This window comes from Microcaecilia unicolor, chromosome 3 (assembly GCF_901765095.1).
Source record: "Microcaecilia unicolor chromosome 3, aMicUni1.1, whole genome shotgun sequence".
Taxonomy (NCBI): Eukaryota; Metazoa; Chordata; class Amphibia; order Gymnophiona; family Siphonopidae; genus Microcaecilia; species Microcaecilia unicolor.
In genome coordinates this window covers 511,788,884-511,800,548 of record NC_044033.1, presented here as the reverse complement: position 1 = coordinate 511,800,548, position 11,665 = coordinate 511,788,884, and the positions used below count along the sequence as shown (strand labels likewise).

The following is an 11,665-nucleotide window of genomic DNA, read 5'->3' as shown; positions in this document are numbered from 1 at the left end:
ATGGCTTCAGTTCCTTTTCTAGTGTCTAACTCTGTTCCATTTTGGCAGCCTGGTGGTTCGGATATTCAAATCCTTTTCTGCTGATCAGTTTTTGCTGTGTGTGTAGCTTTGCTGATTTTTCAACCTTTTGCATTCTTCTTTTCTCCTGCCCTCTTTGGGAAACTGCTTTGCATTAGTCTGGTCTGGTATAGATGACAAGGAAGGAAAGATTATGTTCTTACCTGATATTTTTCTTTCCTTTAATCATACCAGACCAGTCCAGATGCCCTTCCTGGCTAGTCTGTCAGAATGTTGTTTCCTTCAGGTATCCCTGGCTGTTCCATGATGCTTCAATACGGTGGGATGTCCTACAGCACTGCCTACTTCACCTTCTCTATTCAATCTCCTGCCACTTGTTGTGCCAACTCTGTACGACTCCTGTTACTTGGGACTACGGAGTTCTTTCCCTGGATTCAGGGGTAGATCTCTATGTGCTTGGGCAAGCTTGGTATGCACCATTCCCCTCCTGCTTACTTTACTGTAAGGAGAGGTTGCAGTTGCCTTCGGCCGAGCAGGAACAGTGAGGTTCTGCATATTGGCTCTCAAGAGTTTACCTGTTTGGTATTAACTGTATTTTCTTCTAGACTTCAGGGCACCATTGCTTGCCTATTCGAAATACTGAACATTCCAGGCTGCAAGATACCCTTAAGGGGTGGTTTACTTGGAACTATTTTCTCTCTCTCCTTCTGCTGGTAGATGGACATAATCCATTAGTCTGGACTGGTCTGGTATGATTAAAGGAAAGGAAATTATCAGGTAAGAACATAATTTTTCCATATTTTTGAAGCACCGGAAATGGTGCATGCTGGGGGTGGGAACATACTTTAGTTAATATGGCCCCAAGAGGGAAACATTTCACAATCTGATACAATCAATGGTACCAAGTCACGTCGACTACTGTAATGGAATTTATGCGGGATGCAAAGAAGAGATCCTAAAGAAACTTCAGACTGCTCAAAACACGGCAGCCCGCATTATATTTGGAAAAACACGATTTGAAAGCGCAAAACCCCTCCGTGAAAAACTACACTGGCTCCCTATCAAAGAATGCATCGCCTTCAAAATCTGCACCCTAGTCCATAAAATAATCTTCAGAGAAGTCTCCAGCTACATGATAGACCTCATAGACCTACCAACCAGAAACATATCCGAATCATCATGGACATATCTAAATCTCCACTACCCAAGATGCAAAGGACTTAAATACAAATCAACTTACGCATCCAGTTTCTTCTATATAAGCACACAATTGTGGAACGCACTACCGAAAGCTGTGAAAACATCATATGGCCCTTTACACTTCCGGAAATCACTAAAAACCAACTTATTTCAAAAGTGGAGGAGTGGCCTAGTGGTTAGGGTGGTGGACTTTGGTCCTGGGGAACTGAGGAACTGAGTTTGATTCCCGGCACAGGCAGCTCCTTGTGACTCTGGGCAAGTCACTTAACCCTCCATTGCCCCATGTAAGCCGCATTGAGCCTGCCATGAGTGGTAAAGCGCAGGGTACAAATGTAACAAAAATAATATAGATACTATTGGAGATTCTACATGGAATGTTGCTACTCTTTGAGATTCTACATGGAATGTTGCTACTATTGGAGATTCTACATGGATATTCCACTAGCAACATTCCATGTAGAAGCCTGCGCGGCCACATTGGTGATCTGCAAGGGCCGACTTCTAGTGGAATAGCAACATTCCATGTAGCAAATAGTAGCAACAGTGGAGGAGTGGCCTAGTGGTTAGGGTGGTGGACTTTGGTCCTGGGGAACTGAGGAACTGAGTTCGATTCCCACTTCAGGCACAGGCAGCTCCTTGTGACTCTGGGCAAGTCACTTAACCCTCTATTGCCTGCCGCGTTGAGCCTGCCATGAGTGGGAAAGTGCGGGGTACAAAAAAAAAAAAAAAAGGCATACCCTACCGATCCAACTTAAATGCTCAAACTCTGTAACACATGAAAACCTAAGTACGCGTTGGTCATTACACAACCCTTCCGCCTTATGATACCCCAATAAGACTGTTCCACGAGAACCTCTCTCACCACAATATCATTTTGTATTTGTGCACACCGGAGCCTGAGAACGCCTCTCCGGTACAATGTAAGCCACATTGAGCCTGCAAATAGGTGGGAAAAGGATACGAATGCAACAAATAAACAAAACCAAAACTGGTCAAAATACTGTCAGCAAAATGTCACCTTCCCATAGTATTAAAACATTGCACTGGTTACCTACGGGAGTAGAGTTAAAATTATTAGTGTTCATCTTTAAGGTTTTGAATGGGCTGGGACATGAAACTGTACGTACTAGTTGGTCAGCCGCACTCAATGAGCACGGCCTTGTTGGTAATTCCCAATCTGTCAGAGGTCCAATGAAAGAGGACACCAAGGAAGCCTTTCAGCTGTTGTGCCACTTAATGGAATTTGTTACTCGATTATATTTGTCTCTTGTGAGAATCAGAGAAGCCACAGAGCCCAGAATGCAGGGGGGAAGAGAGAAAAGCCAGATTGGAAAAACTACAGATCCCAGAATGCATTGCGGGAGGGGAGGAGGCAGGAGCGTAGAGAACACAGATTTCAGACTGCCTGGAAGAATAGGAGAGATGAGGACAAACGAGTACCTGAGCCGCAGGAGAGGAAAGGAGAGGGGGCTGATTGGGAGATGGAATCAGCTGAGGAGAGGGTGGAACACCTGAGGGAGGAGTGGAGAATGAGGGGATGGAATGGGAGGAGTTGGAGCAGGTACGAGGAGAAGGGGTGGAAGAGGAAATGGAGGTGGGAGAGGAAGTGGCTGGAGAAGAAGAGTGACTTCTAGAGGAGTCCAAAAGTATCAAGAAAGGAATGATCGTCAGGAGAGATCCGGCGAGTGGTTGTCAAGAGGTAAAGTGTTGACAAGTGAGAGTGGTGGATCTTTAAAAGCCTGGCTAAGCTATGCTGGGTAAAAAGCCTAGCTAAGTTGAACTGTTTTGAGGCCTTGCTGAAGAGGGCGGGGGGTGGGGGAAGCCTGGCTAGCCGAACTGTGTTTGAAGCCTGGCTAGCAGAACTGTGTTTAAAGTCTGACTAGCTGAACTTTGTTTAAAAGACTGACTAGCAGAACTGTGTGGCAGTGAGAGTGAACTGCACGGACGAGTGTGGAGTCGGAAGCGGACAGCACGGATAAGTGAGAGAGACAATTACGCGGCCGGGAGGAACGGCTGACACTCTGTAAGACCTATCTTCAGTTCCATAATTTACTTAAAACATGGCTGTTTACTCCGGCATGTCTGGACTAAAGCTGACTGGAACTTTCTAAATTTAGAATTATGTTTTAGTATTAAACAGCAAACAAAAAAACAGCACCACGGGCCTTTAAAATGGAACAAAGTTCTTTAATGAATGAGCCTTGACCCGACACGGGCCGTGTTTCGGTGACTAGCACCTGCGTCAGGGGTCACAGTGATGACGTGGAAAACTTGGGGAATAACTCGAATATTTTCATCTACAATATTCCTTACCCCACGTCTCATGTAGTAAAAGCTACAAAGCACCAAGGCACTTTCACTTTCTGTATCAAAATGGATGAAAAAGTATTAAACAGGAAATGGGATTTCACAACTATAATAAAAAGAGGGAGAGGGGTGCGATGTACAATTAAAACTGTTACTTATTTTACCGTTGCAAATCACCCTGGGGTTTTGAGCCTTGTCTATTAATAAATTTAATAAAATCAATACCACTGAACAAATCGTCATTCTAAGATAATATAATCAAAGCACCCATTAATCTTAACAGACTCTTCTCGTCTGTAGCTGCTTTGGTTCAAAAAAAAATCTGTTAGATCCTAATTTAAGCTCTACTCAAATGTCTTTTCATGTCATTGCACGCTCTGACTTGACATACCACTCATATTTACATACTATTTATTTGCATTAACCACCTTTATGAAGAGATTCACCCAGGGACAGTTTATTTATTTATTTTTTTGTTTGTTGCATATGTATCCCAGATTTTTCCACCTATTTGCAGGTTCAATGTGGCTTACACTTTCCGTAATGGCGATCGCCATTTCCGGAATGAGAAATACAGAGTTATATAGCATTAAGGTTTGCAGGTGACAGAGAGGGGGGGGGATAATCAAATGGAGGCGCCCATCTCTAAGGATGGCCCCGTAAAGGGGCGGGGCAACCCGTATTATTGAAACAAGATGGACATCCATCTTTCGTTTCGATAATATGGTCGGGGACGCCCAAATCATGAAATTTAGGTCAACCTTCGAGATGGTCGTCCCCGGCTTTTGGCGATAATTGAAACCGAGGACGCCCATCTCAGAAACGACCAAATCCAAGCCATTTGGTCATGGGAGGAGCCAGCATTCGTACTGCACTGGTCCCACTAAATGAATGGATAAAGCCCTTCCCTTACCGATCCGGAAAGGAACGGGCATGCATGAAGGAAACTGCATGCAAATGAGCTGCTCGCTGTTAGCTCATTTGCACACGATTTCCTTCCTAAGGAGGGGAAGCGAGGGGAAGACCTCTTCCGCTGGCCGGGCCTCCGGATTCCTGCCAGGCAAGGTATTTATATTGCAGTTGTGGCAGCAACAGCGATCCGGGGGTATGGCGGCGATCCGGGGGGGGGGGGGGGAGCCCTTTCCCGGGCCTGGCTCAGTCTCTCGGTGGCCCTGGTCTCTGGATAGATTTTTCACTGGAAATGTACATCCACAGATTTGAAAATGCCATCTACACATATATGCTTCCCTCTCCCAACTTAAAATATGTCCCTGGACATGTTTCCTCTCAATTTATCATCATACCTCGCTCAAAGGTCACAGAAACATAGAAAAATGAAAGCAGATAAACACCATATGGCCTAGTCAATCTGTCCTTAAAGACAGGACAAAGTCATAAAAATGACTCAAATTATGCACATTGGGAAACAAGCAAGCTTTAAGGAAACACACATTCATCCAAAGAAGCCACTCTGAACCAGGGGCGTATCTGAAAGTCGGCGGTAGCGGGGGCCAAAGCCAGAGTGAGGGGGCACATTATACCCCCCCCCCCCCGCCGCCGCCATTTCCGACCCCCCCCCCCCGCCGCCGTGGGTACCTTTGCTGGTGGGGGACCCCAACCCCCACCAGCCGAGGTCCGCTTCCTCCTGCCGCTGCAAGGTTTTTTAAGTGCATCGGGATTCGTCCTCCGTCACTCTGTGCTGCTGTTCAAAGAAGCTGCTAGCTGAATGCAGTTTCGGACTGAGTCTGACGTCGCTGCTGCACTTTGTACATGAGTCTGACGTCCTGCACGTACAACGTGCAGCAGTGACGTCAGACTCAGTCCGAAACTGCATTCAGCTAGCAGCTTCTTTGAACAGCAGCACAGAGTGACGGAGGACGAATCCCGATGAACTTAAAAAACCTTGCAGCGGCAGGAGGAAGCGGACCTCGGCTGGTGGGGGTTGGGGTCCCCCGCCAGCAAAGGTACCCACGGCGGCAGTAGGGGGGTCCAGGGCGAAATCTGCGGGGGCCCAGGCCCCTGTGGCCCCACGCAGATACGCCCCTGCTCTGAACACTATCTTCCAAGTACATTCCTTCAAGAAGGGTCGTCTAAAGGAGAGGCAAAAGAGAACAAATCAGTTGCCAAGACAGAAGAAAAACAATGACAGTCGACGACCAGTATGGCAGACGTTTATTCAATAATGGTAACCCCACACAGCCATATTTTGGCAGTTGCCTTATTTATTTTTGCCTTGTTTTTTAAAACAAAGAAGAAGAATTTTTTTTTTCACTCTATGAATAGTTAAGCTCTGGAACCTATTGCTGGAGGATGTATTAACAGTGGTTAGTCTACCGGGGTTTAAAAAAAGGTTTGGACAAATTCCTGGAGGAAAGTCCATAGTCTGCTATTGAGATAAACATGGGGAAGCCAATGCCCTGGGATTGGTAGCATGGAATATTGCCAGATACTTGTGAAATGGATTGGCCACTGCTGGAAGCAGGATACTGGGCTAGATGGACCATTGGTGGAGGAGTGGCCTAGTGGTTAGGATGGTGGACTTAGGTCCTGGGGAACTGAGGAACTGAGTTTGATTCCCACTTCAGGCACAGGCAGCTCCTTGTGACTCTGGGCAAGTCACTTAACCCTCCATTGCCCCAGGTACAAATAAGTACCTGTATACAATATGTAAGCCGCATTGAGGCACTTTCCATGAGCGGGAAAGTGCGGGGTACAAATGTAACAAAAAAAAAATAAAAATAAATCCAGTATGGCTAGTCCTTTGCTATTTGTTCACCAGTACATACATAAGTACATAAGTAATGCCATACTGGGAAAAGACCAAGGGTCCATCGAGCCCAGTATCTTGTCCACGACAGCAGCCAATCCAGGCCAAGGGCACCTGGCAAGCTTCCCAAACGTACAAGCATTCTATACATGTTATTCCTGGGATTTTGGATTTTTCCAAGTCTGTTTAGTAGTAGTTTATGAACTTGTCCTTTAGGAAACCGTCTAACCCCTTTTTAAACTCTGCCAAGCTAACTGCCTTCACCACGTTCTCCGGCAACGAATTCCAGAGTTTAATTACGTGTTGGGTGAAGAAAGATTTTCTCCGATTTGTTTTAAATTTGCTACACTGTAGTTTCATCGCATGCCCCCTAGTCCTAGTATTTTTGGAAAGCGTGAACAGACGCTTCACATCCACCTGTTCCACTCCACTCATTATTTTATATACCTCTATCATGTCTCCCCTCAGCCGTCTCTTCTCCAAGCTGAATAGCCCTAGCCTCCTTAGTCTTTCTTCATAGGGAAGTCGTCCCATCCCCGCTATCATTTTAGTCGCCCTTCGCTGCACCTTTTCCAATTCTACTATATCTTTCTTGAGATGCGGCGACCAGAATTGAAAATGGCTTTTTATGTATTTTTTTTAAACAAATTTTAACACAGATATTTATTAATTACATGTTATAATCTATTTTTATTACAGACATGTTTTTACAATTATTTACAATTATTTAGTGGTATATTTATTTTTAGAAATTATATGCCCCTGACGTAGGCAACTGCTGAAACGTGGTTGTGTCGGGTTACCTTTATTCAATAAACTTTCTTCAAGAAGGATATACTGCATCTCCAGGTTCATAACCTTGACAAAGTTTACGCTGATAGCTTGTTAGCTAGTAGAACTCCAAAAGGATCAATAAGTTGGAGAATGATATGAACTGAATTTCTGGAAACAAGAACCTCATGTTACCTTAGGTTTTTAAATGTCAAATGTAAAACAGTAAATTAAATTCAATTGTTTTCTTATATTTTCCATTAATGTTAAAAGTGTTTCCAATGCTTACTTTTTTACTGTAGTAGAAGATATTCCAAGACCTGGAAAATGAATAAAGTAAGAAATTCAAGAATGAATGTTTCAAGTACTTTTACTTAGCACAAATTAATTTTGTTTGCTAAACAGAAGTCTTATGATTAAAGAATAGGAAATGACTTTTTTTTTCTCTGAATGCAGTTCACTGCCAATAATTGAACTGATAGTGTGCGTGAAACATATCTTAAAATTTTAACTAAACACCACATCCTATTATCTGAAGAGGACAGGCAAGTCTGAAGCAGACTTAAGACTACCCACTCACAGAAGCAGCTTCCCCCCTCCCCCCTTATAAAATGTTGCCATGGAGGGGCATTTTCGAAAGTCAGAATTGGGATGTCTTGCTCACAACATCAAAAAAAAAAAAAAAAAAAAAAAAGAAAAACAAAAAACCACCAAAAATAAAAAAATAAAAAACCCCCAAACAAACAAACAAAATAAATAAATAAATCAGTCCATCTCTCACAGCAATTTTTGAACAGGAAAGACATCCAGATTTCCTGTTCAAGAATACCGTGTTTCCCCGAAAATAAGACACTCTTATATTTATTTTTCCTCCCCAAAACGCGCTAGGTCTTATTTTCGGAGGGATGTCTTATTTTCTGGGAAACATCGGTCGCCCCCCCCCTCACCCGAGGTCACCGGGCCTCCCCTCCATCGCTCCTGGAACTAACCTGAAGCTCCTTTCACCTTCACAAGTTCGGATTCGAAGCAGCAGAGCAGACCTCTCCTTCCTTCCGTGTCCCGCCCTCGTCTGACGTTATGTTACGTCAGGCAAGGTCTGCCCTGCTGCTTCGAATCCGAACTTGCGAAGGTGAAAGGAGCTTCAGGTTAGCTCCGGAAGCGATGGAGGGTGGGGGGGCGACCTTGGGTGGCTCTCGGAGGCCCTGCTTAAAAAAAAAAAAAAGTTTGGTAGGTCTTACTTTTGGGGGGATGTCTTATATTTTAAATTTGCAGGAAAACCCCGGTAGGTCCTATTTTCGGGGAAACAAGGTACATGAGAAGGACGTCCTTACGCTGGCGATGTCTATCATGAACAACTATTTTACAAACTGAAAAATTTAAATTATAAACGCGGGGGGTGGGGGAACACACAAAGCACAGGGTCATCTGTTTGGCAGCTTTCTTATGAAAATGGCTACAGAGATGTCCTGGTAGAACACAGGAGCAGCCTAGTGGTTAGTGCAGTGAACTGTAAAACAAAGGACACAGTTTCAAATCCCATTAACTTTTTTTTTGTAAATGTGATCCTTCCAGGAAAAGAAAAATGCCTCCTGTACCTGACTGTACACCACTTCAATAGCCTTCAAGTGTCATATCTTTAGGTACGGTAAATATTTCTCTGTTCCTGGAGGAAGCCCCAGAAAAAATTTCAAGAGTTACAGTGGGGTTTGAACCCATGTCCCTTGGTTTACAGTCTACTGCACTAGGCTAGAGAATGACACGGGGATGGGGACCCGCAGTAACCATGGGGATGGGGACGGGGACAGAGCTTGTGGGGACAAGGTGGGGACAGATTCCATGGAGACGGGGCAGAGACAGAGCCTCCAAGGACGGGGGCAGACTTTATCCCTGTGTCGTTGTCTACTCTGAAGCCTGCTAATGAACTGGACTGTTATTTATGTTTGAGTGATGCAGACAATGATATTTTGATTTTTTTGGAAAAGCAAGCAAACATACTGGTTACAACTAGCAAAATTTGCATGGGGGATCTTGTACATCCTGCTACCAGCACATCTTCTAAGAAGACATCTTCTATTGCAGGAAGGACTGTGGAAGAGAGGAAAGCTAGACTGAATCCTGAGATTGTTGATGACTTCTTATTCATCCACAGATTAAAAAATCATAACAGTGCTTCATAGGGTACATTTCTCCCCTCTAGGGCATACAGAACGGGTTGTACTTTGCACCCCTGGACATTTTAACAGGGTGGGTTAGGATTCCTTGGGGTAGCAGAAGTCAGCTATTGTTGAGGTTGGAAGGGTAGAGGGTGGTGGGTGAGGAAGATTATTATAACTTCTCGCTGTTATTATTGTTTTCTATTTGTAATTTATACACAACAGTTGCACAGCATATTGTTCCTTTTTATACTTTAATAAAAAGATTTAAATATAAAATCATAATTGTTTGAGGCTTCTGCAGATAAGGTCAGAGCCCATGGGGACAGAGCGGGGATGGAGACAGGCCCTGCGGGGACGGGGACAAATTTTGTCCCCCTGTCATTCTCTACACTAAGCTACTCTGAGCTGCTTGCTACTTTTTTTTTCAAGTTTTTCAAGATGCCATAATACCTGCAGCTGACGGAGCCCAGTTTTTCTTTCCAGTTTCACTTTCGGGGGGGGGGGGGGGGGGGGGGGGGACTAAAGAGGGATCATTCATGCCTTAATTCCTTCAGTGGCCAGCTGCTCAGTCAAAGCACTTTTTTTGTCATTTGGACAGGACTAGGGTTACCATATGTCCGGATTTACTCGGACATGTCCTCTTTTTGAGGGCATGTCCGGGCAACCGGGATGGTTTTCCCAATCCGCCCGTTTGTCCAGAAATCTGGACAAACGGGCAGATTGCTAGCCTCCCATCCCCTTACTTACTAGTGCCCTGGTGGTCTAGTGACCTCTTCTGCCTTCGGGGCAGGAAAGAGCCCCCTCTTTCCTGCCCGGAGCGCTACCCTGCATGCATCCTCCCTGTTGCTGATCCTTGGCGCCGATTCAAAATGGCCGCCGAGAGTTGAAGTGACCTCGCGAGACTTCAACTCTCGGCGGCCATTTTGACTCGGCGCCGAGGATCAGCAACAGCAAGGATGCATGCAGGGCAGCGCTCCGGGCAGGAAAGAGGGGGCTCTTTCCTGCCCTGAAGAGGTCACTAGACCATCAGGGCAGTAGTAAGGTTAAGTGGAGGGGGGTGACGGGGAGGGGGGGCGACGGGGTATGTGATGGGGGGAGGGGGAAATGCAACGGGGGTGGAGCGAGGGTGTGGCAGGGGGCGGGATGAGGGTGTGGCGGGGGCGGGTGTGGTGTGGCAGGGGGCGGGTGTGGTGGGGCAGGGCATGTGTCCTCCATTTTGGGGGCAAAATATGGTAACCCTAGACTGGACTGAAACAGGTCTTGATAAAAACATTCTTTTTAGAGCAATCACTGTTGGACATCCCACTTTTGGGCACATCCTAGTCCTGCTCCCTTGCTATTTGGACAAACTGCAGTGTGAAACGTTCAAACTCTGACTTTCCAAAATTGTGATCTGGACTCTTTTTCACAGATGGATTTTTTAAAGGGAATTTTGAGGTATCCCATCTGCTTTGAAAATGAGCATCGTAGTGTCTTATCAAATAAATAAGCAACTGTGTAAGGAAGAACTTGGGAAAGGCCAACAAGAAAAAAAAAAAGAAATGAAACCACCAAAGAATAGTCAAATTGTTCCCTAATCTCCTTAAATGTAATAAGTAACTTACGAAATTACTATATTAGGATCAGCAGTTCTTATAATTATTACTTACTGCCTACTAAATTTGCAAGAGAAGAATCAAGGTCACTTCCAAGCACTCTGCTTGCTGAAGGAACAGCTGCGGACATTGGGGCTGAAGTAGGCATAGATTGACATGAGGGCATCATAGTTGGCATGAGAAGATCACCTAAACCATCAAACACTGAAAAAAAAAATCCACATGGTTTAGGACTCTTTTGACAATACTGTACTAATTGCATACAGTTTAAACTCAAATTAATTCAGCTTAATGTAAACTTCCAGTACTGGCAAAGAAAGGAACAGAAAAGCTTCTCCCTTCTTACAAATATTCATCCTTTTAAAGGTACAAAGAGAGTATTTACTATTTGCAATGCATCTGAACCTATGTAACGTTATAAGGAGTTGTTACCACCAAAATTGTTCTTCAGAGATCTCGTCAATCCTTTGTAACCTAATCTGAAAAGCAGACACAAAGTCCTAATTATAAACTACTGCTATCTAAGGTCAGATTGTTGAGATAAGTATCTAATTTAAGACCTTGTCCAAGATGAAAAAACAGTGAATCAAAACCTTCTTCCAAAGCCATGAAACTTTATGGAAGTTTACCACTAGATGGCGTCACTACCCCTAGAACCCACTGCCCCAGATTCACCTCTGGTGCAAGTAAAAGAAGAGAAGGTCTCAGAATGGAGAGGGAAGTGGGCTACGAGACAGAGGACACCATAAGACAACATTTATAGGCTGGTAGACACATTTCCTCCAACAATATGCATGGCTAATATATTTATTCCAATAGGATTAGTTATCTAAACGATAGATATCTATCTA

At 44.5% G+C, this 11,665-nt stretch overlaps 1 protein-coding gene across 8 annotated transcripts in view; it reads right to left on the bottom strand.

Moving 5' to 3' along the window:
* The window catches only part of LOC115467294 (clathrin coat assembly protein AP180-like), a 330,594-nt gene that overhangs the window by 25,193 nt on the left and 293,736 nt on the right, over window positions 1–11,665 (bottom strand). For all 8 annotated transcript variants that reach the window (XM_030199139.1, XM_030199144.1, XM_030199145.1 and 5 more), the window contains 2 exons: window positions 10,869–11,003; window positions 7,353–7,383 (listed from right to left, as the gene is read on the bottom strand). In XM_030199139.1, the coding sequence (XP_030054999.1) occupies window positions 7,353–7,383; window positions 10,869–11,003 (166 nt within the window). The remainder of the gene's footprint in view (window positions 1–7,352; window positions 7,384–10,868; window positions 11,004–11,665) is intronic.